At 36.0% G+C, this 26,251-nt stretch overlaps 1 protein-coding gene across 1 annotated transcript in view; it reads right to left on the bottom strand.

Moving 5' to 3' along the window:
- Positions 1–2,450: 2,450 nt before the first annotated feature.
- The window catches only part of fam20ca (FAM20C golgi associated secretory pathway kinase a), a 55,008-nt gene continuing 31,207 nt past the window's right edge, over positions 2,451–26,251 (bottom strand). Inside the window, exons 4-10 of the mRNA XM_058769435.1 lie at positions 17,267–17,359; positions 12,948–13,063; positions 10,435–10,615; positions 10,064–10,173; positions 8,382–8,463; positions 7,398–7,457; positions 2,451–6,000 (exon numbers count right to left, since the gene is read on the bottom strand). Coding sequence (XP_058625418.1) covers positions 5,736–6,000; positions 7,398–7,457; positions 8,382–8,463; positions 10,064–10,173; positions 10,435–10,615; positions 12,948–13,063; positions 17,267–17,359 — 907 coding nt within the window. The 3' untranslated portion in view covers positions 2,451–5,735. The remainder of the gene's footprint in view (positions 6,001–7,397; positions 7,458–8,381; positions 8,464–10,063; positions 10,174–10,434; positions 10,616–12,947; positions 13,064–17,266; positions 17,360–26,251) is intronic.

Below are 26,251 nucleotides of genomic sequence, written 5' to 3'. Positions count from 1 at the left end.
TAATGTGATGCATATTTGTCATTCATACATCAATGAAAGACTTGTGCAATGCTACAAATAAACTGAATGTGTTTTAAATACACAATAACAGGTTTCTTACCATCAGTAAATAAAGTTTGGGTCACACTTTATATTAGGTGGCCTTAACTACTATGTACTTACATCAAAAAATAAGTACAATGTATTGCAAAACACTATTGCTGCTATTGAGGTGGGATACGGGTAGGTTAGGGACAGGTTTGGTGGTATGGGTAGGTTTAAGGGTGGGTTAAGGCGTGAGGGATTGGTCAACAGTGTGATTATAAATGTAATTACAGAAATTAATTACAGATGTAATTACATATAGGTATTTTTAAAAATATAAGTACAATGTAAAAACATGTATAAGTGCATTGTACCAAATGATTAATTTAAATGTAAGTACACAGTAGTTAAGGCCACCTAATATAAAGTGGGACCAAAGTTTGTTTAAATCTCATACATTTTAATTAAAATAATATTTCTTGTTCCACAGCTATAGCCATATTTATACATTTTAATTGAATATGCTGACATATTTTAACAATAAACAGATTTATGTTGATCCTAAGCAATTTGAATAAATGCATTTTGAATTAAATTAAATAGATGCCATGTTTTTATATATTATTATTATTTTTTTAGTCTTTTATTGTTATTATTATTATTATTATTATTAATACAGAAATATTACACTGTAAAAAAATAAAAATAAAAAGTTGAAAAAATTTAAAAGTTTAAGGCAACCAGTTTAATGAGATTTTTGAATTTTCTCAACTTTTTGTTATATAAACTGGAAAAAACGAGTTGAGAAAACTCAAAAATCTCCTGAAGCTGGTTGCCTAAAACTTTTAAGTTTTCTCAACTTTTTATTATTATTATTTATTTTTTACAGTGTACCTGTTTCTTACCTGTTTGCCTGTTTCATTTATATGATTGAATATGCATAACATTAAGTTTATTAGTTTATGTTAAAACTGTGTATTCCAAATGGGCCAAAATTTTATTCAAATACATAAATACAAATACAAATTCAAATACATAAATCTTAAAATCTTAAAATATATCAATCTTAACTTAAAATTTTATTTTCTTTCTTTTTTTATTTTATTTTTAAATTAACTAATTTATTTATTTATTAATTTATTCTTAAGTGTTCTTGAGTTGAAATGTTACAGTTTTTCTTTTTTTTGGGACATTTATAAGAAGCCTATGAACAGAAAAATTAGACTGTTTTGGTATTTATCAAATGGTGACAGACACCGACAGATGTAATTGAAGACTAGAACTTCATCTTCATGGTGCAGACATGAAGTTTTATACTTTAAGGTCACGGTGACATGTGTCCTGTAACTGCCTTCGCATGTGAATGATTACAACGTAATAGAAGTGAATATAGCAGTATATGGGTGAGTGAGATAGAGGGTTTAAGGATTAGAGGGGTATTATGTATCAGGTCTAAATGTATGTCGGTATGTGACCTGGCAGAGTGTCAGAGTAAGAGCAGCCTCACATATCTGTAGAAGCACAGAGCTGATAAATCTGCCTGCTTTTGAGGTTCGTTTTACGGATAGTCCAGCGGCTGAGTATAAGATATTCAAATACAGCCACAATATTTGACTTGATTTGAGATGTATTGTATGAAATACAATCAGTTTGTAAAACCATGCAAATCTATGGAGCGATTAACATGAGACCAGATGGAAATCACTTAATGGCATTTTCTCTGTAAAGGTTTTACCTACTATTTAATAACTCCTGTTATGACTATGTAAAACTGGTAAACCTGATCATTTTATATGCACAAATATATCAGAAAGTGATTTTTCAAACAGAGAAAAGTCCAAACAAACATCTATAACTGCTTGTGAAATAGAAGAGCACTTCAGCATATTTCTAAAAAGAGTACTTGTTACGGAAATACGGATACTGAACTGTGTCATGTTTTCGTACATTTTATTGTGTTATTTGAAATTAAACGAAAATGTATTATAGCTTAAATTTATATTAAATGCAGTTAGAGTAATGCTTGACCCACTTAAATAGGACTTACATCTTTATATGTAATTTATACATATTTACTTCTATTGTCTTTGAAATATGGTTTAAGTTGCTAAATGTACTGACAAGCATTTATGATAAACTAAAAAGAATATAGAAATGTCATTTCTATTGAAACTAGTATGTCATGTATTTAAATATATTTGCATTTACACATTTGTAGTGATGAAGTTGCAATTTAGTCGGCCTGTATTAACTAACTAATTATTATTAAATAATATATTATAGTTCAAATTTCTATGACCATTGCATGCTCAAACTCTAATGTGACCCTGGCTTAACTTGAACCCGGAACATTCATTTAAGTTTTTGGTCCTTTACAATCACTATTTGCTTTGCTTTTTACACATAAAAGAGTTCAACAACATAGCTTCATTTATTGCACACTTTTATCATTTTGCAAACAGATCTTCACAGTAACAATGCCTAAGAGAGGAAAAGAAAACGGTAGCATTTTTTTTTTGCTCCGAAAACAGCCTCTTGGATCAACGTATGATATTTACAGATATGTACAGAAACACTGAGAGTATTGGGAACATTTTGAAGTCTGTTTGGCTAATAGAAGCCTTGACCAATTACTTACTGCCAACTAAAAAAAAAAAACACCTTTGAGTCCAGGCCGTGGGCTACTAAAAGGTCCGTTTGTGAATAATCCCAAAACATTCAAGTTTCTTGAGCATTGCACAGGCACTGGGGTTAAACACAAAACACACATGTGGCCCCTCACTTTACACAGATCAGTCAGACTATCAAACTTTACTATCATCTTTACAATATCTGTGAGGAACAGGGACTTCATTTAAAGCACACAAAAAAAAAAAAAAAAATCTCAAATGCAAAATAAGACCTAAAACCCAACAAGATTTCCTCACAAATGTACTCTCTCTTAATAAATAGCTATGTGAGCTTTTAACATACAACATACAACTACTTCCAAAAGGTTCATTTAGAGACCAACTAAAACTTCTTTAAAATGTGATGGCGTGAGTATGAGTGAATGAACGAGACTGGAAGTGGCAGTCACTACTGCTATAAAGATAAAAGGCACTCTATTGCCTTTTTGGCCATGGTTTACACAATACAAAATAAGTGAGAGCTGAAAACATGTTTTATACAGAGCAAGAGAATAATAACTTTTGTTGAAAGCTCAGTATATGTGAGTAACGCTGAAAAACAAAACAAAACAAAACAGTAGGAAGGAAATTATGTCCTATTATAAAACGATCTATCAGCATTACACCATGTCCTATAACCACTTTCCACAGGCAAGTAATTTGCTAATCAGTGCTGGATTCACGAATGATTCTTAAGAGTAATGTTCTTCTTAACTGTTATTTATTTTTTACTTTATAACCTAAGAAAAAGGTAATTTTTTATTTTTTTTGCCATTTTTGCCTTTATTATGATAGGACAGATCAGAGTTGACAGGAAGCGAAGTGGGAGATAGAGGGGGGGTCGGGATCGGGAAAGGTCTTCGAGTCGGGATTCGAACTCGGGACGCCCGTAGCGCAACGGCGCTGTAAGTTGCGTGCTGCCCACAAGGCAACCCCAAAAACATTTCTTAAGAATGTTCTTGTTGGTTTTCTGTTCAACAGACAAAACTTGAAGAATTTCAATTTCTGAAAATAATGTTTTTATAAACTACTGTTTAAAGTTTGGATAACCTCCATCTTATCTTAAATTCCCAAAGGTAAGTTGTGTTAAATATTAAGCATTTCAACATAACACTTTTGCTACTTAAAATAACTTATAATATCCATATACTGTAAGACACCACTGATTGATAAACAATGTTCGGTCATAATTATACGTGACGTGACTTTTTACTGAATTAGAAATTCAGTAACACCTCTACAAAAATGACCCAAATAGGGAACTCATTTTTATTAATCATTAATTACATCATTATATCTTAAGAAGATTTTCATGAATCCAGCCCCAGAACATACATGCATTCTATCCAACTCCGAAAGTCAAAATGTCTAAAATCATATTTGGAGAAGTGCAATGGAACGCCACATTTGTGTAGAGTAGATATGGATGTATGATCACGCTAACACTGCAGCACACAGGGAGATATACACAGTTAATGCTAAACATTCGATTGTAAGTTAATGCATTATTGAGTCCAAGTTCCCATATTTCATGATAATAAAACCAGAGAAACAGGTGTGCAAAACACTGTGGTTGATCCTCTCTGTTAATAATCACAGAACAACAAATGCTTGCACTGAGTACCATGATGTAACCTCCCCAAACGGATTTCTAGGAAACACCTTCATAGACCATGAAACACCGGCGGGAGCATTTGGTTTGCTATGCTCTGAATGAGAGATCAGATCCCACGTCTGACTGAATGGAACGCAGCATAATACACAAACATGTAGAGCAGGATTTCAGACCAGTGAGAGTTCACTGTTAGCAAAACTAAAAAACAAGAAACAGAAACCAACCAAAATATCTTATCCAGAGGTGTCCAGTCCTGCTCCTGGAGGGCCACGGCCCTGCAGAGTTTAGCTCCAACCCTAATTAAACACACCTGAGCCAGCTAATCAAGCTATTTAGGCCTGCTAGAAACATCCAGGCAGGTGTTTTGTGGTACGTTGGAGGACAGTGGCCCTCCAGGAGGAGGTTTGGACTTCCCTGGTCTCGTTGGCCATTGTTTGTCAACTGGTTAGGTCAAAAACTCATTTTAAGATGAAAGAACTTATCGTTTGTTGTTTCCTGGTTAGGACCGATTGGTTTGTTTCATTCCCTCGAGCCTGTGCCCTACTCTATAATCAAGCAGTGAAATCACTCCACCAGATGAGACTCGAGATACCTGCAGCGTGAAGTACGACTAACATCATTATGAACTTCCGCTAGCATAGCATCAGCCCGTCCTTAAGGTTCTCATTAAGAGAGAGCAGGTGTATTCAGCATGAGGCCTGAGATGAGAAACACTGACTGCGGGCACAGGACACCTGAAGAACCAATCAGCGTGATTCTCTCGTTCTCCACAGAGATGTTTAAACGTGCTTCATAACTGAATAACCTCAAATGAAGTATGCACTTCACCTCTGAATTTCCCTAAGTGAAATAACAAACGTGCCGAATCTGACACGATGATTGAAGGCTTGATGGCACAATGTGCAATTGAAACGATGGCTTAGTTCAGATGGCAGGAAATGATGTGGAATTGTGAACGCACAGGGGAGGATGTGTTTAAGTGTCCTTGCACAGTAGTACTGCACTGCAGTACTATCATTAAAGCTCGTTTACGTGCCCTTATGTCGAAGACCTACATGAGCACAGTTGTGTATTTGAATATATAGATCTGAGTACCAAAATCAGCTTTTGGTTCCAACTCGTCTGTACACTCGCCAACTCAAAATATGCAAATGTAATAAATTATATCAGCAGACTTGTCAAACAAATCAGGATGCAACAGAAAAGTGTGTACTGCAGCTCCGAGCACAGCTCAAACACAAGCCTCAGCCATCCAGAAACAACGTCTTCGTCCCAGAGTTCTGCATCTACACACACAATAGGGTGGCTCCTCAGAGGCATTGGTGGCTAGTTGTGGAATTCACTGAATTCAGAGTGTGACTTGAGCACAAGCCTCGGTGGGGCTCATGCTGGGGGACTGACTGGCGGGAACCGAGGTTCAGGCCTCACTACCTCCCTCCGTGCGCCTGGTGGTGGTGCGAGGAGGGCTGTCTGTCCAGGTCATTCTCCACCACTAATGGAAAGCCTTCTTTCTCCACGCAGTCGGCCAGCACCCTGAGCACCAGGCGCAGGCGGCGGTCCATGGCCTCCAGGTGGGGCTGGATGAGGATGGGTGCCAACTGGTCCTGCAGTAGCGATTCCTCCATTAGAGAGCTCAGCTTGAACTCCTCTTTTGCCAACAGCTGTAGCCGCAGGTACGTCGACCTCTTCACTCTGAGAGAGAGAGAGCAGTAAACGGTATAACTCAGCAAATCAGCTAATTTCTTTAGTGTATAGGGCTTAATGAAAATACAGACGGAATCAAGCTGATGTAAAGCTGCTTTGACACAATTTGCATTGTTAAAAGCGCTATACAAATAATAGTGACTTGACTTGAATCGTAAGATCCAGTTATAAAAATGGAATTTAAAGTATGACGTGGAATGTCTGGAAATTTGAACACATGAACTTAATCAATAGAGCTGCTCACTTCATAAGCATTTCATTAGATAAAACATTTGTCAGATAGATACAAACAAAAACTCAAAGATTATGGCATCCAGAAAATGTTAAATGAAAAACACATATTTTGGGAAAAATAAAATGGGTTTCATCCTTCAAATGTAATTTTGGTGACACTTTAGTATAAGGACCAATTCTCAATCTTAACTAGTTGCTTATTAGCATGCCTATTATTAGCATATTGGCTATTTATTAGTATTTATAAAGCACATATTCTGCACATGACCATATTTTACATCCCTAATCCTACCCAATACCTAAACTTAACAACTACCTTACTAACTATTCATAAGCAGCAAATTAGGAGTTTATTGAAGCAAAAATTTGTATGTATGGTTTGTTAATGTCGAGAATTGGACCTTAAAGTAAAGTGTGACCGTACTTTTTGTTAAACTTTTAGTAAATTGTTGTTAAACTATATGACTTTATGATTTAAATTAAGTAGACATTCTTTTTTCAACCATTAAAAAGTAATAATTTGAAAATTCAGAAAAAATTAAAAATAAAAATTCCAATAGGAATGTTCACACAGAACACATTTTTGCATCAAACTACATGAAAGGCGAACAGTAGAATTAAAAGCAAACTCTGGAGATTTATTTTTACTGGATTTATTTTAAACGAGTGCCAAATCAGCCTTTTTAGAACAATGTGTTGTGTGCGAAATTCAGCGGAAGACAAATCATGAGTGCAATAGACATCTGTCTAGCGAATGTTTGCATAGAAAAAATAATGTGAAAGTAGTCAAGTGGAATGCAAAATGTGTTTTGTGTGAGTGGCCCCTTAGAATAGAAAATTTAGCCACATGCAGAATGTTAGCAACAAAGTGGTGTGTACTATATAATCAGCGTGCAGAATTATGCAAATTGGGACACAGTCAGTGTTTTTTGCAGCCATTCATATGGATTGTTCTAGCAAGAAAACATCAGCCACAGGAAATAAATGTAAATGTGCAATAAAGAATACAGCTAGAATAACAGTGCACAGTAGACAGCAGGATGCGGTTGTGTCGGTGCTATACTGAATTACTGCACTGCAGTCACTCTCTCAGTTGGGAGGCTATTACCTCAATTCAAGAGATGTCTGAAAGTGGAGAAAAACAATCTTACCTGCAACACTGAGTCAAAGGGACCAGGATGGACATTTCATCATGTGAATGCTTTCCGAATCTGAGGGGTTAGAATAAAAATGGAAGTCAAATGTCTGATATTTTTAAATGGTTCTCTGGTGAAAAAGTGTGCTTAATTGTATTTAATGTGCACTTGTAGTGTACTTCAAATCTTAAAAGCATATTAAAAAAAAAAAAAAAAACTGTACTTGCATAATGATAATATAATATTAACGAAATAAAAGGCCTCGTAAGTGCACTGAAAGAGAGACACTTTCATGACGGTTAGTTAATAGTTAATAGTTTATATGTACTAAATTAAAACTTTATTTTTACACATGTAATTACAAATACATGACATACAAGTTTCAATAGAAATTATGTTAGTTCGCCATAAATGAAATTTCCGTCCTGCAAAACCGCATATGTAACACAAGTAATGGCAGAGCAGCAACTTCAACAAAAGTACTGACAAATAAAGAGTAGTCCTTTATATAACTTCATGACAGGACCTTGCAACTTATTTGTAGCAGTAAAACCCCATCAGAAATTCAGTTCAGTATGAATTTCACACAAATAGAAGAAAATAAATGCAAATTTTAGACGGGGCTTAGATTAATCTGGCATTGAGAGACCTACGGCTCTACACAGTGGCCTACTTCAGTAACAAATGTAGAGAATGAAAAAGCAGCCACTTCAGTCGAGCAGAATGTCAGTTTAATCAAAATCATTTATCTGTGCGAGCACCTGTGTGACTTCTACCCACTGTGAGCCCTTCGACGGCACACATATTACACCATGAGACATGACGCCATATGAATCTGACCTTCCACTCAACATCTACATATTCACGCCTCTTAAGATAGAAACACTCTGTTTCCATGGTTTCAGAGTAAAAAGGAAATGGCTGTGGAGTCGTGTGGAGCTTTGAGGAGCGAGGTGTGAAGGACGGCGAAGACATTACACGATAATAAAAACGGCTTACCCTCTGCCGTTGTCCAAATGAATAATGAAAGTCTCATTTCCAAACTTTTCAAAAGTCTCATAATGGTGGCGATCCATGTTGCCTGTTCAGTGCGAAAAAGGGGAGAGGAAGAATGAAATACAGGAAGATTGATGTGGGATGTTGAACTTTTAACTATTTTATTCTTTAGTAACGATAAAAGGTAGTCCATTTGACAGAATACAATTCTACAGTTGATCATTTTAGTCGTCTTAATGACTAACGAGTTGACACTTGAATCAGAATCTATATTTATCCACACACAACCAGGGCTGGAGGAGTTGGTTTCTATGGTGCTCACACAATGCCCTCACAGAAAAGCACCAGGAACTTCTGATGAACAGGGGAAATTCCCTCAGATCAACCTGAGGTTAACAGCCTCGCTCAAGGGCACACGGCTCATGAACGGAACAAAACACTCTCAAGAAGACAGACTGCTCTTAATCTCCCAACTGTGAAGTTATATCTTGTGACTTTATTGAAATTGAGACTTTATACTTAACATAGTCGTGGCTTTATAGCTCTGTCTTTTTGTATCTCAAAACTGTGTCTTTATTTCTCAGAGTCTAGTTGTGGCTTTATATCTTGCAGTGTGACTTTATATCTCACAATATGACTTTATCTCACAAAATAACTTTAATACTGTACATATATATATATATATATATATATATATGACTCCTGTAATTGTGACTTTATATCTCAAAATTGTGATTTATTTCTCAAAATTGACTTTATACTTTTAAGTTAGTGACTATATCTCACAGTGATTTTTTATTTTATTTCTTGTAATGTGACTGTAAATCTCCCAACTGACTTTCTCACAATGAGGCTTTTTATCTCAGAATGTGACTTTATTTCTTGTAATTGTGACTTTATATCTTGCTGTGTGACTTTTTTTTATATCACAATGTGACTTTGTTTCTTAAATTTGCAAATGCATATCTTCCTATTGTGACTTTATATCTTACAACTTGACTTTATATCTCAAAATTGTGAATGTATTTCTCTAAATTAAAACTTTATATCTTCCAGTTTTAGTTTGACTTTATATCTCACATTGACTTTCTTTAAAACCTTGCAATGCAACTTTATTTGCTTGCAATGTGACTGTATATCTCCCAACTGTGACTTTCTCACAGCTTACTTCACAATGTTCCTGCATATCTCTTAAATTTAGCTGTTTATAATCTCTCTTTTTTTTTTTTACACCTCACATTGTGACTTTATATCACAATGTGTCTGTTTCTTTTTAAACTTGTATATCATAATTAACTATTTTTTTTAGTTTTTTTTTGTTTTGCACTTAAGGCAAAAATGGGCTTTTATAGTTCATTGGCCATATTAATAAAGGTGAATGGCTGGCTGTTACACAACTTCCAGGAGACAGAATGCATAGGCTTTTATTAGTTGCCACTATAGGGGCATGTTGTCACAAAAGTTGTATCCAATGAACTGTCTCTTTCCTGGGCAAAAATGGAAAATGTTCAATTTTATATAAGACTTCACGAGTCTACACAAACATTTAATTCAAAAATGCAAAAATGTAAAAATAAAGTTACCTTGAAAAATATTTACTGGAGTAAAAAGTAATTTCCTCTCCAGTTTCCCCTACTTCTAAGCAAAATTTTATAAACTCGGTTTTAAACACGTTCAACACTTACCCATTAGAAAGTCAAAAATAGTCATGTCCATGATGTCCAGGAGTCTTGTGCCTCGGTCATACGGAGGAGTCTGTTTGACTTCATCACAATAATCCGGATCCACTTCCCACCTTACAATAGAGAAAACGACTAAGAAACTCACTTCACCTTTAAATTTGAGCTGCATTTTGTCCCTTCTCATATATAACCCTACTAGCGTACAACTGCCATCTCAAACAGGATGGCCCATTGTTTTACTGCATGGATAGGATTTCTCTGAGAGTAAGTGAGAAGCGCAGTAGTCTTTTTTGCTGATAAAGCCAGACTATAGTTTAATGAAGATATGGGGTGGTGCGTGGAGACCTGAGATAAAGCAGAGAAAAAGAGCTTACTCAGCTTTCTTGCGTTTGTGGTAGGAACGGCGCCAGGGGTTCCTCCAGGTCTTGCGCTTAGCTAGTGCCAAGTCAGGAAGAAATGCAGCCAGGGAGCCCTCGATCTGGTCGGGCTTCCCACATAGGGCATGTTCTGTGGAGCAGTAGTAGGAGCACTCGCCGTAGAAGCAGATGTTGTTGGCTGCAGAGGTGAGGAAGAAAAGGTCTTAGGAAAGAGAAAACTGTTCTTGGGGGTCTTAAAATAGACCACTAGTGAAGCAAAGAGAAAGGAAATTTCCCTCTGGAGTAACATGGGGTTAAGTGTCTTCAAGTACACAATGGTAATAGCTCATTGATCGCCCATTACTGGGTTTGAACCTATAACCTTTCAGAATCCCCAGATATTTAAGTCAAGTTTTATGTAATGTGAAGCAGCTGTTTTTCACTGAAGGCATTGATTTTTAATGAATAAATAATTGCATTCATCAAGTTAAATAACAATAATAAAAAAAATTATGAATTATATATCATATATTAACACCCCAATAACTATTTTGTGATACATACTATTAGCATTAGCATGTAATGTGATTATTTGTATGAGCACCAAAGAAATAGTAAAATAGTAAAACTCCCCTCAAATCTTAAAAGCATATTTATCTAAACTGTGCTTGCAGATGATTTAATATTAATTAACCCTGATGAAAAACAAACAAACAAACAAGCAGATTTTGTAATGGTTTTACTGGTTATAATGGGAATTGTACTGGTCTTAATGGAAACTATAATGGTGCCTATTGGTCTCTACTGGTAATTGGTCGCCTTCTGTTGGTGGCTTGTTAAAACCATTAAATCCTAATGGAATATGTCCCAAAACACACTACAGGAAACCATTTTTAAATTGTTTTAATGGTTAAAAATTGATGGTTTGTAATGTTTGTAATGGTATTTGTAATGGAAACCATTATAACTTCTGTGATGGTTTCTATTGTTTTGTTTTTTTCAGCAGGGAAATAAAAGGGCACTTAAGTGTACTTAAAGAGAGACACTTTCATGACTATGTTTCTCAAGATGATAATAGTACGTACAGTATTACAGTACCTTTAAAAAGTGCACCTTGTAATAATGTCAAATTAAAAGTTTTACTTTAAAGTACATTTTAAATCATTATGTTTAATTATCTTTTTATATTTTGATGTGTTGACTGACATACTACAGCACATGTAACGTATTTGATTATAAATTAGTTAAATACATGACACACGAGGTTGAAAAGAAATAACATTAAAGTATATTTTAGTTTATCATAAATGCTCATCAGTACATTCAGCTACACCTTAACCATATTTCAATGCAAAATATAAGTAATTATAAAAAGAAAGCTATATTGCATTTAATATAAATTTAAACTACAATACATTTTCACTTAATTGCAAATAACATGCAGGTAAATTTCCAAAAGCCCTACTGTCCACCATCATGATGGTAAACACATTTGACAGCAACAACATGCTAACTATGACAATATTTTCTGCAGCAGCCTTGTTTATAGTGCTAATACAGTTTGTAGAAAATGTTTTTTTTTTTTTTAAATAGGTGACTTCTCCAGATGTGTCTTTATGCGATGAAGGATGTCAGTGATCTAAAATGCTCGGCTTCACCAAGGGCTCATTAAACGCTGCTGTTTAGCCAATGATGAATCATTGTATATAACGCCTTTTTCAAATGTTTCCTGACACGGCTCCCTGGGGGAAGAGGAGCCCTTTCACTCGTTGCCACAAAAACACATTTGTCATGAAAAGTGGAGGCAGAATGCTAATGATAGCCCTGCAGAGAAAGAATATGGCCAATCTGTGTGCCTCATCCGAATACTTACATCATCTAAATGTCGGTAATTTAGTTGCCAAACTTGCTGCACGTGTGTTATTGCATGCTTGTCACTCCCCAATTAAAGGCTGTAATTAGCCTAGCATCTTGGCTGGGTGTCGTTAACTGGTCTACGGCTGGTCTACTGAACCCTTTTTGTGCTAATATTTGTCACAGCCCGTAATTGGTTAGTTTAATGGCTCTTTATGGACTTTTTAAGCTGTTGATAAAGGAATAAGCAGTCAAAAATACATATAGCAAGATGCTAACATGCTTAATTATTCAACACATTTAGCTAAATGCTAACACTTCTATGCCACAGGAAAATTTGTCATGAAACTGAATGACTGTCTGAACTCTATCCCTTCTATATTAACCATGGTTTTATTGTAGTAAAAGTGTAGTAATCATGTTTTTTTTTGGTGTATTGTATAACCTTTTGTAAAACCACAGTTTTACTAGAAATACCATGGTTAAACTTTAGTGTAACAAAACCATGGTTAATTTGTGGTTACCGTGGTTTAACTATAGTAACCATGGTTTTTTGGTTTAATTTGTAGCAAAACCATGGTTCATTTTTGTAAGGGATATGCGTGAGAAGCCAACAATCAGGGTGCAAGCATGGCCTGATGGGGTAGAAGAAAAGGCCCTGCGGAAGCCACTCATACCTGGGGATACGAAGAATGTCCGCCAGAGCTTTTTGTCACGGGTCACGTCTCGGATCTCCCGTGTCATGTTCACCAGCCTGCCGGCCACCGGGGGAACTCTCCGGAAATCCAGGATTCTGAGCGCCACAAACAAACGACATTGTCAAACGATTCATTTGCAATGCATTATCAGAGACAACACCTGTGGTGTTTCTTCACGCAGATGTTGCACAGTTCACAGGCTGCTTTATGAGAAAAGTGACACCAGGCATTCAATCTCCTGCTGCATTCAATAATGAGGAAGCAAACAATAAAGAGAGCAGAAAATCCATAGAATAAAGCCATTTTTAAAGTGGCTGGGTAACGATTTTTTCTTCAAGGTGCTACTGCTAAACAACTGAGCCCACTCTTTACTCACTGGCTTTATGACACCTCCGTGATTGCTCTTTATTAGACTTTTATTGGCATTTAAGCATCTGGCCACACACCGCAGGATATAAATGCCCTCTAGTCTCTCTCTCATTTCATCTTTCTTGTGTACTTGTGTTGGGCAAAAGTCAGAATTGGGTCTTTTTCAATTATGAGTGAGTTTTTAATTAAACTGGCCACACGCCTCACAAGAAGTTGAATTGGAATGACTGAAATTCAACACAAGATTTCCAATAAAAACACACAAATATGCATTATTAATATGTGGTTTGTATCCCTTACCATGTAAAATATTTTTCCTCAATTACTAGACATTTAATACAACACATTCTCACTCCCAACTCGTCACATATTGATGCACAGGGTACCCCTTTAGCATCATTTTTGGACATGTAGGTCCTCAATTACTTTAAATAAGAAACCCTTGGTGTCGAGATGTGAGCGTGTTAACGGAGTGGGATCATTTTCAGCGATTAAACCTTATGTTTTACTGTTTTCTTTGCATAAAGATATCGTATGTCCTCAGAAGACTTGGAATGCAAAAGGACTTGCTTGTAATGTTTTTATACTGCTTTTTATGCTCAGTTTTTACAATAAATAGCTGTGACTGTACTTATATTTGCCTGTTACGTGTTTTACATTGTTCAGAAGTGGGTTAGGTTTAGGGGCTCCAATCAAAGTATAAATTTATATAAAATTATTTCTATTTTTTACAAATTCATGCCAACCACTAAATAAAGACAAACAACTGAAAACAATGGAAGACCCTGCACGTCGAAAAGTGATGCTAAAAGGATAGCCCTGTGAGTCGAAAAACTATGCTAAAGGGGTACCTTGTGACGAGTTGGGAGTGAGAATGTGTTGTTTAATATTGTCAAAACAAATGACACATCAAATGATTTGAATTTTGCCATAGAGCAACACATCTAAAATGAAAGTGAGTTTATTAAATGTAAATACAAATTAAATAAATTAACAATTAAATTATAAATTAAATTTTATAATAAATGAACAGACAAATTTTAATTTGTTATACAGCACCGCACCATGAAATAATAAAATGTCAATGAAAGTTAACTGATTAAATATAAACATATAATATTTAGTTTGGGGACCAATTCGCACTATTAACAAATTCAATAAACTAATTAACTCAATAAACTCCAAATTTGCTGCTTATTACTAGTTTGCAATTTAGTTGTTAGTTTAGGTATTAGGTAGGATTAAGGGATCTAAAATATGATCATGCAGATTAAGGCATTAATATGTGCTTTATACTGTAAGTACTAATAAACAGCAAATAAAATAAATATTACCTTGCCATGGTCAATTTACTAATAATTTAATTTAATTAATACTAAATATCTGCAGGAGTGTCAAACAAAGATTATTAATGAAGTATATATTGTGAATATATATGAAGTATATGTTGTGAATATGATAATATATTTATAGGCAATTGATACTGAAAAATGAAACATATTATTGTAAACTACATTAAGAACAGTTAGAAGATTTTCCATCATTCCATTTCAGTTTAACTTTAAAACTGGAATTACAATTTGAATTTGCATCCTTTTTGCAATTTCAGCTCAAACAGAGGAATTGAATTGTAATTTAAAATTCTTTCTGAATTCAATTCTGAACGGTGCACACACATGCTGGACGGTATGTTCATCTCTCAGTCTTTGTCTGTGTTCAGTGGGCTGCCTCAGAGAAAATCCCACATCGTGTAGTGTATGGGTTCCTGGCCCCTGAGAGACAGAAACCCAAGCCTTTGAGATGAAACCACTCAGGGGTCACAAGTTGCAGAGTCGATCTTGACGCAGGCGACAAAGAGCCCAGTGTGGAAACAGCGCATTCTAGGAACATTCTGTCAGACCTTTGTGGAAATAAGCTACAGTATAACCGTGAGGAAGCGGCCAGTGGAAGTGGTTTGTGTTGAAGTTGAGAGTACTGTAGCAGCACAACATTTCTTGTAAAATTCAGTTGTTTCTCTCACACTAATAGAATATCAATATACCATTTCACTAGCAAAGCATTATCACTCAGCTGACAATAAATTGGCATATCAATGCTTTTTCCTCCCCTAAATAAAATACATCATGGACATGACAGGCGCCTCAAATGAGAGCAACAACGTTCTGGAGGAAATGGAGTGGGTCTCACAAGCTCAATTAGCTCTCTGACTCCACAAAGCCTCTCTCTGTAGGGCTTCTTGTTAAAGTCAGCGGGGAGTTTTTTCTGACTTCTGACTGCACTCACATGCACCTTGTTACTCTCGGAGTAACTGTAAGGTGTATCGACTCTATCGCACTAAGTGCTTTTCAGGCCGTTGTCCAAAAGTCTTGAGTGACATGCGCAGAGTGGCGAGAATGTAATAAGAGTTGGTTTGGCTTACTGACATCACAATGGCGTGAACGCTCTCGTGCGTAAATGTGACATGTGGAGATGTGTGTGTATGTGTGTGTGTGTGTGTGTGTGGTTATGGTTTATTTTCCCGGCCTACGTCCATTCCAGAGCAGTATCAGAGCACTACAGGTGTTTTCAGTGAAAGAACTGGGAGGAAGCCAAGCTGAAGGTCTCTGTAGGGGAATTTCCTCTTAAAGGCTACTGGGGTGGTTGAATGGGGTTTGGATGAATGTCATGCAGGCTACCAGATTGTAAGACTACCAGACTTGCTCAATATACACCATAACACAATGATTTTTAATAATGTCCTTTTCTTTAAAACTTTTCTGTTTGTTGGTGGTGCATAAAATAAAATAATCTTCGATATACACCATGACACAATAATTTGTAATAATGGACTTTTCTTAAAAGCTTTTCTATTTATTGGTGGTGCATTGCATTGCATAAAATAATGCTCAATATACACCATGACACAATAATTTTTAATAATGGACTTTCCTTAAAAAATTTTCTATTTGTTGGTGGTGCATAAAATAAAATGAAATGAAATGAAATAAATAAAATAAATAATAGTAAGAGTTTACAACATGGTTCAATTGGTTCCAATTAGTTAAATACATTAGTTAACATGAACTAAAAATGAAAAATATTCTAAAGCATTTATTAATTCTAGTTAACTTAACCTCAGCATTACTAACACATTATTATTATTCAAATTTGAAACTATTAATATTATTTAATGGACCTGACCTGACATGAGCTAAACAATGAACAATTATATTTGTATTAACTAAAGATTAATAAACACTGTAAGAAATGAATTGCTCTTTGTTAGTTAATTTTAGTTAAAGCATCAACTAAATTTAACTGATGGGACCTTACTGTAAAGTGTTACCATTGTTATTATCATTATTAATAACATTTAACATAATAACATTTACTTAAAAGTAACTACAAAACATAATTCGTTTATTCGATTATTTTGAATCAATAGCCATGAGCCATAAGCAGTAGTAATAATGATGCTTGTCTTCACAAACTAACTAGTAAGCACAGAGCCAAGAATATTGGGGGTAAAAAAATGAAATAATGGAAAATACAATTTAAAGTTCAGACAATAATGATGACATTGTCCAACACACTGGCAATCTAATATTGTCTCTTCTAACCTTATCATTAACGTCAGACACCTTAAAACAAATTCCCAGACCTGTCATATCTAAACACCTCCAAACATTTCTGTGAAACGAAGATAAAGGCCGAGTAAACACAAAGTTAACACAGTGGGATGCTAAGCATAAACTCTTGGCAATGCTTAAGGTCACATGATCTCATTGTTATTCATATGGTACCAGTTTGTGTCTGAAACAGACAGACATACAAGAAAATAAGGAATACAGCCAACAGAAACTGGAAACAACTTCCCTAACCTCTCACAACTGGCCACTGGGCCGCCTGCAAAATCTCTCTCTTTCTCTCTCTGGGTGTTTTAGTCTTACCTGTCCAGATGAAATGCAGCGATCTCTGCGTTGTGTCGCTCAAAGTCAGAGAAGTAAAAGAAGTCTGGGGGTGTTTCTTGTTCCCTGGTTTGTCTAGAGGAGAGAGTTGAAAAAACAAGATTGATGTTAGTTTCCACCTTATTGTCTCGGAATGCAATACTAGAGTATTGCTTACAGTGTTCAACTTATACTGTATAGAATATTCAACATTTCAAAGAGTAGCATGCTACATTGCTAAATAACGTCACTGTTGCACGCTGAATAAATAAAAATGTACACATTTTGCATTTATAATCAAATTTTGTGTAAAACTATTCCAACTTTAAGCAGTCCAATCAAAACATAAGTATAAAATATGTATGTACCTGCATGTATAAAATATGTAAAAAACCATTGCTGACTTTGCCTCCAGGTCATTAACCACACTGGCTATATTTAGAATAACAAACTACCATACTACGCTTGCTATTTATGCATTATGCAGTAGGCTATATATATCGGTATGCATAAAACAGCTGTATGACCCATTACTGTACATTTGCCATAATGTTCAGTATAAAACAGAATATACTGCAAGGCTTCGACTGTGGAGCTTCTAATTATTTGGTCAGAAAATATGAACAATTATACACAAAACTGGATTAAATGTGAGTTTATTGTTTTAATATTTAATCTTTTAGCCTTTCAATCATACTCTATTACATATTACAAAAGTAAATGCATTGAATGATGTGTTGACAATCAAGAGCGCTTAGCCTGCAACAAAAGGAAAAAGTCTTGTTGTGTCAGGTAGCGCTATGCTAGCTTTAGACATCCTTCCACTGCGGACAGACAAATAGACAACATGGACGTCTGCTGAGTGGACCGCATGGCTGGATCAGCAACTAAAGGAATGTGTGTGTGTGCACAGAACAGATTTTGGCAGGAAACAAACTGCAGGTGCATGTTCTCTCCACGTACCTATGCGTTCAGACAGACAGATTACAAGACTCAGACAGACAGGCGCAGGAAGAAATGCCATAGAATCCAGACAGACATGCAGTAAACCACAGATCTTAACTCTCAACCTACTACAATGATTTCAGTCTCAACAGCTCATGGTATCTCTTACACAGTGCTTTCCTGAAACAACTGTAAAATCTTTCCTGGAAGCGTTACGGAATGAGGTCAGAAAATGGCAAATCGGAGCTACACTAGGCTAATGTTAGCTCAAAACACATCAGATTGTAGGTGACTAACAAACACAGAGGACAATTGTATTGCTCAAAGGTTGCTAATAACTGAATGGGGTTTCATTTAAATATGAACTTTGTTGACAGAGAATAGCACTATAAAATGAATGTGAATATCATAATTTAGATTATTTGGTTTTAAAAGAATCAGGTGAGAAATGTTTGAGTTCATTTTGAAATGTGAACTTTGGCAAAGTTTGAGCCATTGTAGAGATCTCTTGTGAGAAAATTTACTTGTGTTTTTTATGCAAGAGAATGAATTGAGATATTAAAGAGATCTCTACAGGATGTCCTGCTTTTTAAAAAAAGCCCCAGCCACCAGACCTCAATATCATGAGTTATTATATTTAACAAATTCCCATTTTCATCCAGCCATTAACTCTAAATGCTGCTTATGTCCTCTTCCCTCGCCACTGTCCAAACATTAATGGAAAACACTTTTTTGTGACTTCATATATTTTCATTTGAGGGACAAAGCAAGCTTTTCGAACTGAAATCCTCCTACACCAGTATGATCCACTCAATTTCCTGGATCAAAAGGGAACTAATGGATTTTTATTTGCCAGATGAGGCCTAACATGTACTGCTGATTCAGGCGACCTCTCTGGAGAGAGAATGGGGGCTAAAACGTTTGGCCCAGAATGAAATGAGTCACCCAGCAAGTGACTGAAGTGTCGTGTACAACCACCTGGACAAAAGAGTGGGATTTTATTCAGCCAGCGGGTGTCCTTAAGCATTGTTGACTACTTAAGGTATGAATACTTAATGAGAGTAGTCAAATGAGCAATTCTTCTGCAAAGTAATATACTTTGCAGTTCACTCAAAAATGAACATTACACTTCTAAAAATAAAGGTGCTTGACGATGCCATAGAAGAACCTTTTTGTCTAAATGGTTCCATAAAGAACCTTTAACATCTGAAGAACCTTTCTGTTTCACAAAAGGTTATTTGTGACGAAAGACGGTTCTTCAGATTATAAAAAAGGTAAGAAAGAGATGGTTCTTTAAAGAACCTTTGACTGAATGGTTCTTTGTGGAAGCAAAAAGAAGAACCTCTTAAGCACCTTTATTTTTAAGAGTGTATGCCATCATTTACTCACTCTCAAGTTGCTGTAAACCTGTCGGACTGTGACAGGTCTGTCAGAAGTGCGCTTAATTGTGCACTGTAGTGTTCTACAAATAATCTACAAGTATATTAAAAAACAAAGTATGTTTATATATATATAAACGGACTGTACTTGCAGATAATATAATATTAAAGAAATAAATGGCCTCTTATTTAATAGTGTGCTAAAATGTATTTCAATGGGTTCCAATGTTGTTATGCATTTCAGAATATCTTTTTATGTTCCAAAGAAGAAAGAGATCTTATTATTATAATTTTTTTTAGTTTTTAGTCTTATTTTTATAGTTTTAACCATATTCATTAGCAATAACAGTCAAGAGAACAGGGAGTGATTGGAAGATGGAGGAAAGGGGAATAAAACAGGCCCGATCTGCATCACCGCGGCACGTGTCAGAGCAAGTGCATTAGGCACGACTCTGAAACATGAATAGAAATGACTTTGAAATGTATATTAATGTATATCTGTATAGTTATGAATATCATGCAAATGCAGCAGAGGATATTATAATAGACAGTGACTCAATTTCCTACCTAACATGCAAAATAGTGAAAAAGCAATGCTTTTTGTTTCTCATTATGTCCTCACATCCCCCATAACAAAACACAAGCGATGTTTTTTCGAATGCTCTTGACATAGTAAATCTCCGTCACCTTGCGCTGTGGCTAAAAAGCGCTCAGAGCACTTTACTGGATGCGCCGTTGCATCTTACTGTGCTGTGATTGGCAGGACGGTTGCCACGGTCACCCTGACCCTATGTGCAGCCTCCAGTCTGGAAAGAAGTCCTGGCAGTTTGACATGTGACAGCTCATGGCTCTAGGGGATGGTGGGTGTATCGCTTAGCGGTCGAGCCATATTAATGTGCTTTTTCCGCTGAAGAATGGGCAGATCAATTATGTTGATATAAATCTCATTGGCAATAAAAGCAGAAGACAGCCTGCGTATTTGTTGTTTGTCAAGAGGTAGCAATATGTGTGTCACTCAAAACGGATATACAAGTCCCCGTCCGCATAGGTAAACAAAGATGGGTCACCTCACAGTTAAACGGCAGCCTGCTGAGAGCACTTCAAGGACAATCTGTGACAATCCTGACATGAAACATATCACCACATAGCAGAGTAGTCTAATTGATATTGCCTCTGAGAAACGACACCTAATTTAGTTTTAACTCCTGTCACGTAAAACTGATGTTAAATACTTTTATAAACAACAAACAAACAACAAACATAATGAAACAAATGCAAACATAAAAGGCTTTATTTTCTGGCAGATGGCTCTGATGAGCTTTGAACACATGCTAGTGGGGATGTCAGCCACCTGAATCCGTCACATTTCCATAGCATGACATGCATGTCGTCTGAAAAGCAAGCACATAAAGAGCTTGCTGGGTTCAAGCCAGCAAACAAAAATGTGCATCATGTCCCATTATACCGGTAAAATGATATGGACAGAAATATTGGGACACCTGATCATTACATCAACAGGGACTTTAATCACATTGCATTCTAAATACACAGACATTAACATAGAGTTGGTCCCCCTTTGCAGCTATAACTGCTTCCACTCTTTTGGGAAGGCTTTCAACAAGATGTTTCTGTTGGAATTTTTGAGCATTCATCCAATAGTGCATTTGAGAGGACAGGCACTGTTGGAGAAGTCCTGGCTCACAATTTGCATTCCAGTTCATCCCAAAGATGTTTGATGGGGTTAAGGTCAGGGCTTTGTGTGGGCCAGTCAAATTCTTCCACACCAAACTCATCCAACCATGTCTTAATAGACCTTGCTTACAGGTACTGTCATGCTGGAATAGAAAAGGACCTTCCCCAAACTGTTCCCTCAAAGTTGGAAGCATCGAATTGTCCAAAATGTCTTGATATGCTGAAGCATTACAATTGTCCTTCACTGGAAGTAAGGTGCCGAGCCCAACCTCCATACCATTATCCCACCTTCACCAAACTTCACAGTTGGCATTATGCAGTCAGACAGGTAATGTTCTCCTAGTATCCACCAAAACCAGACTTGCCCATCAGTCTGGCAAACAGAGAATTTGGATTCGTCACAGAACAGGTAGCGTAGTCTAGTAGCGGTGTGCTTTACACCAATCCACATGACCCTTGGCATTATACTTGTGACTTGAGGCTTGCATGCATCTGCTCGGCCATGGAAACTCATTCCATGAAGCTCTTGCTGCACAGTTTGTCTGCTGATATTAAAGTTAGTGGAAGTATGGAGCTCTTTAAGCTATGGAATTAAAGGAGCATTGGCGACTTTAACGCACCATGCACCTCAGCACTCTGTGACCTGCTCTGTGACTTTACATGGTCTTCTACTTTGTGGCGGAGTTGCTGCTGTTGCTAAATGCATCCACTTTCCAATAATACCACTTAATAGTTGACCATGGAATATCTAGCAGGGATGAAATTTCATGAACTGAATTGCAAAGTACCATGCTTGAATTCACTGAGCTCTACACAATGACCCATTTTTTTCACAAATGCAGACTGCATGGCTTGGTGCTTGATTTTATACATTTGATTTTGTTTATTTAATAACAAAAAGTTGCGTCTTAATACTTTTATCAATATAGTGTATATTTTTGTGTACAAAATCCAGTCATTTCAATAGAAATCCAAATAATTGGCAACTTAATGCGAGGGCGAAAGATTCCCTCATGCAGATTCCGCAACGAGTTCAAGTTGGTCATGCAAATTCTCTGCGTTGACCAACAGTAAGCTCACCGGTTTACATTAACTTCTGTGTGAGTTCTGCTTTATACATCACTACACCACTGACAATAGACAAAGGGCGTTTTTTTTTTTCATTTTTGGAGTTTGACAGCCCTTGGTCACTTTCTATTTTTATTGTGTGGAAAAGATTGATCATTCTTTAAAATATCTTATTTTACCATCTACTAAAGATAGAAAGTTAGTAAAGCATTAGTAAATGTTAAAATTAACATGATAAATGAGATTAATTAATGCCTTAGACATATTTTTTTATTGTTTGTTCATGTTAACTAATGTAGCTAACTAATGGTTCCAATTTTTATTTTTGGATGAACTATCCCTTTAAGAAAAAAAAAATACATTAAGCAATTAATCCTCTTTAGAAGCCCTTTTAGTTTTGTTGGGGCAATCTCTTGATGTGGGAGAGACAGACAGAAGGGAGGGCAGGTCAATCAGACACACAAAAACCTTGCAAACAGAATATGCTGAACTGGCTATATGCATAATTGTCCCTGCGATGTAAACCAAAATACTAATACAATCTCTGGGCTGGAAACAAGCCTTCTAAGAAGACAATAAGAAATGTGGCATGGAAGTCATAAACAATATTGACTTTAAACTAAATTATATTTTTGCTGTGTCACTAAGGTGACAGAGACAGCCAAACTCTAATTTAAGAAAATACAGTAAATGTATGAATCATCTTTTTGCCACTGAGTTTTTATACAGTAATAGATGCTAGATCTGAATATCGCAACGTCAGCAAACAGAGATGCTAACTTATTCAACATGCAGTGTGAATTGTCTCTCTTCTCCTACTCTTCAAAAACTTTTTTAAAGCAAACCAATTTCTTTTTAAAATTGGTTTTGCCACTTTTTAGGAGAAATGTTTTTGCATTACATGCATAAGAGTCGACACAATTTATTTTAATAATACTTTAAGAAAGGATAAGCAAGAGACTGCACCCAAAAACGCTGTAAACTGCTGTAAATCTTCAATATTTTTATGTATTCAACTATTAATTTCACAAATATTCTCTAAAGTTTGTCAAAATGGAAGCAATTATGAAATGGCACTATCTTAGCCCTGCAGATGTTTTTGAGCAAGAGTTTAGTTTAATAATTTTTTAGATTTAGATATCTCTTCATTTTTGACGTTTTTGCTGGAACGACTGAATGAAACTGCACTTTTACAGTCAGTTTGACAGCATGAGTGCAGATTAAACGTCAATATGAAAACATTCACAACCAATTCTACTTCCAAAATATGACATAACTCTACGTGAAACTGGTTATTCAACAAGTATGAGAGGCCTCAATGCTATCCATTGGAAATGATTAGATTCTGAATATGATCTCTATGACAGGTGGTTGGAGAGGAGAGATTGAAAAAGAAGAGATACTGATTTCATCTGAAAAGATATTACATTTTGATTAAATGTTACAAAGACAATTTTCCTTCTATAGAATAACATACACTGATAAATAATCATGAATAGGGCAATGCATGTGTATTGAAAAAGTAAAAAGGATCATCTATTAACAGATTGATGACCAAACAAAGTTCATCCAGACATCACAAAAGGACATAATTCATCAAATAAAATTGTCAGCACTTTAAACAGCACTTTATAGAAACCTCACTAGGAAGTCCCACCGAAGTTAGCAGGGTTATGAGTGCACATCCTAAAATAATAACGGCATATCATCCAGGAATAGCGACAGCTGTCAGTCAGCTAAATCAGCAGCACACGACAGCACATCCAGATGGTTTTATCCTGCCACAGATGTCCCAAACCATGCACCGAGAGTGACAGAGATTTAGTTTTTTTTCTCTCGTTCTTGTTTTTCCTCTGTTTTTGCTCTCCTGCAGTGTCCTCCCAGCGTTTCCCACAGGTATTAAGAAGTCAGTGCCACCTGCTCAAACTCAGTGACCCGTGGTGCTGTTGGTGCTGGAGGGGCCGAGGGCAACACCTCAACACTGTAACCAACACCTGAAACCTTTAAGCAGGTCATGAATTCTCCCCGAGTGCTCAAACACACAGAAACAGACTCCAGAGCTTGGCCTGCCTGCACAGAACCTCCTTGAATCCTGTCCATACTCCTGCAGGCAGATCCAGGGGAGGGATCTATCAATCTGACGTAATACCGGATATGGTTACTGCTCCAATGACAAGACTGATTGTTAGAGCCCACGTGTAGACTGTGCTGGAGGGGACAGGTTAGCAATTCATGTTTGACCTGAGCTCACCATTTTTCACATCGGGATAGAAAGAGATATATAGCAAAATAAAAAAAAGAGCATAAAGGAAACCTAAGTAAAGTTATAGGCAAGTATGAGAAAAAACACAAGAGAACAACCAGTAAAAAAGAGTTCGAAATGATAAGGAATTAGAGATGAGATCGGCTGGAGGGTCTAGGCAGGTCAGTAATACAAAGCAAAGTTCTACATCCATCCTGAGAGATCAAAGATTTCAGAAACTAAAAGAAAATAAAACCTCTACGGAATAACAGATTTGTGCAAAAGGCTTGAAAATTTAAGGACGAAACATTGGTGTCTTCAGAAGGCTTACCCGGGGCTTACGTAAGCCAGCGCAAAGCATATTATACAGTTTTATCTGCTTATGAGGTTCCCAACCTAATTCATACAAACAAATCTTTCATAGAACTGTTGCAGTTTTTTTTTTCTTTCTGTTTTTTTATTCTGTGTGCCCTTTGCTTTTACATAAATTCTTTTTTTTGAATGAATTACCCCATTGTGAATTTACTACATATTTCATTAAAAATGTAAATAATATAACTTAAAATAAAATAAATTTACTTAAACAAATAATAAAAAAATTAATCAAATAAATGCTGATCTTTTGAATGTTCTATTCATCAAGGAATTTCATCAAGGGTTTCCAAAAAATATTAAGCAGTACAACTGTGTTTTGAATTTTATTGAGCATCAAATCAGCATATTAGAATGATTTTTGAAGCATCATGTGACACTAATTCAGCTTTGCCATCACAGAAATTAACTACATTTTAAAATGTATTAAAATAGAGTTATTGTCAAAATATTAGTTCATACAGTACTTCTGATCAAATAAATGAAACAATGGTGAGCATAAGAGACTCCAAAATTTTACATAGCAGCGTATATTCAAGATTTAAATATTTAAAATATTTAATTTATTTATAAATACGATTTTGGAGCCATTTAAACCTAGTTTCATATGTACACGCAGCTAAACTTTTTGCTCTCCTCAAAAAGGAAAGCTACATGAAAAGCGAATATAAATGAAATGACGTTTGCCATATGTTTGAATAACTAGATTGGGTGCCTTTGGAAATCAATGAAACTTGACACATTTTCATAAGCCCTGTAATTAATGCAGCAATGATTTTTAGGGTCTAATTTAACTCTGAGATGCAATTAGGTTTCGGAAGCATGTTCAAGGCGCCGACCTTAAAGTGTGATTAATAACTAGTGAAGAGGTTAGTACTGATTGGATGCTGCAACAGCTGATGTCAGACATGCAACAAAAGGAGCGGATGTTTCTAGTGACATGTATGTCGCAAACGCTTTGCTTCACAACTTTAACATACATTAAGAGACATACAATAATTAGAAGCAGTGCAAATTACTGCAGTAATTATATTCCAGGGTTAAGAGAATTAAGGGTCATTGTGATTTTTAATTAGAATTGCCCTAGGGCGCCCTAGGAAGATTATAGTACATTGATTTAATTTCTCTCTCTCTTGCCGTGCTAAACCTTTTTCTCACCAAATATAATTGACATTTTCCCCAGGCCGTGGCTTCCTGATGGGTGGAGATTCAAGCTTGTGTCAGTGTTTACTGCATGTCGCAGTTCCCACCCAGCATGCCTTAAGGTGTTTTCTTCTGTCACCTTCATCA

This window comes from Onychostoma macrolepis, chromosome 03 (assembly GCF_012432095.1).
Source record: "Onychostoma macrolepis isolate SWU-2019 chromosome 03, ASM1243209v1, whole genome shotgun sequence".
Classification (NCBI taxonomy): domain Eukaryota; kingdom Metazoa; phylum Chordata; class Actinopteri; order Cypriniformes; family Cyprinidae; genus Onychostoma; species Onychostoma macrolepis.
The sequence above is the reverse complement of the archived record's forward strand: the minus strand, read 5'-3'. Positions and strand labels throughout refer to the sequence as shown.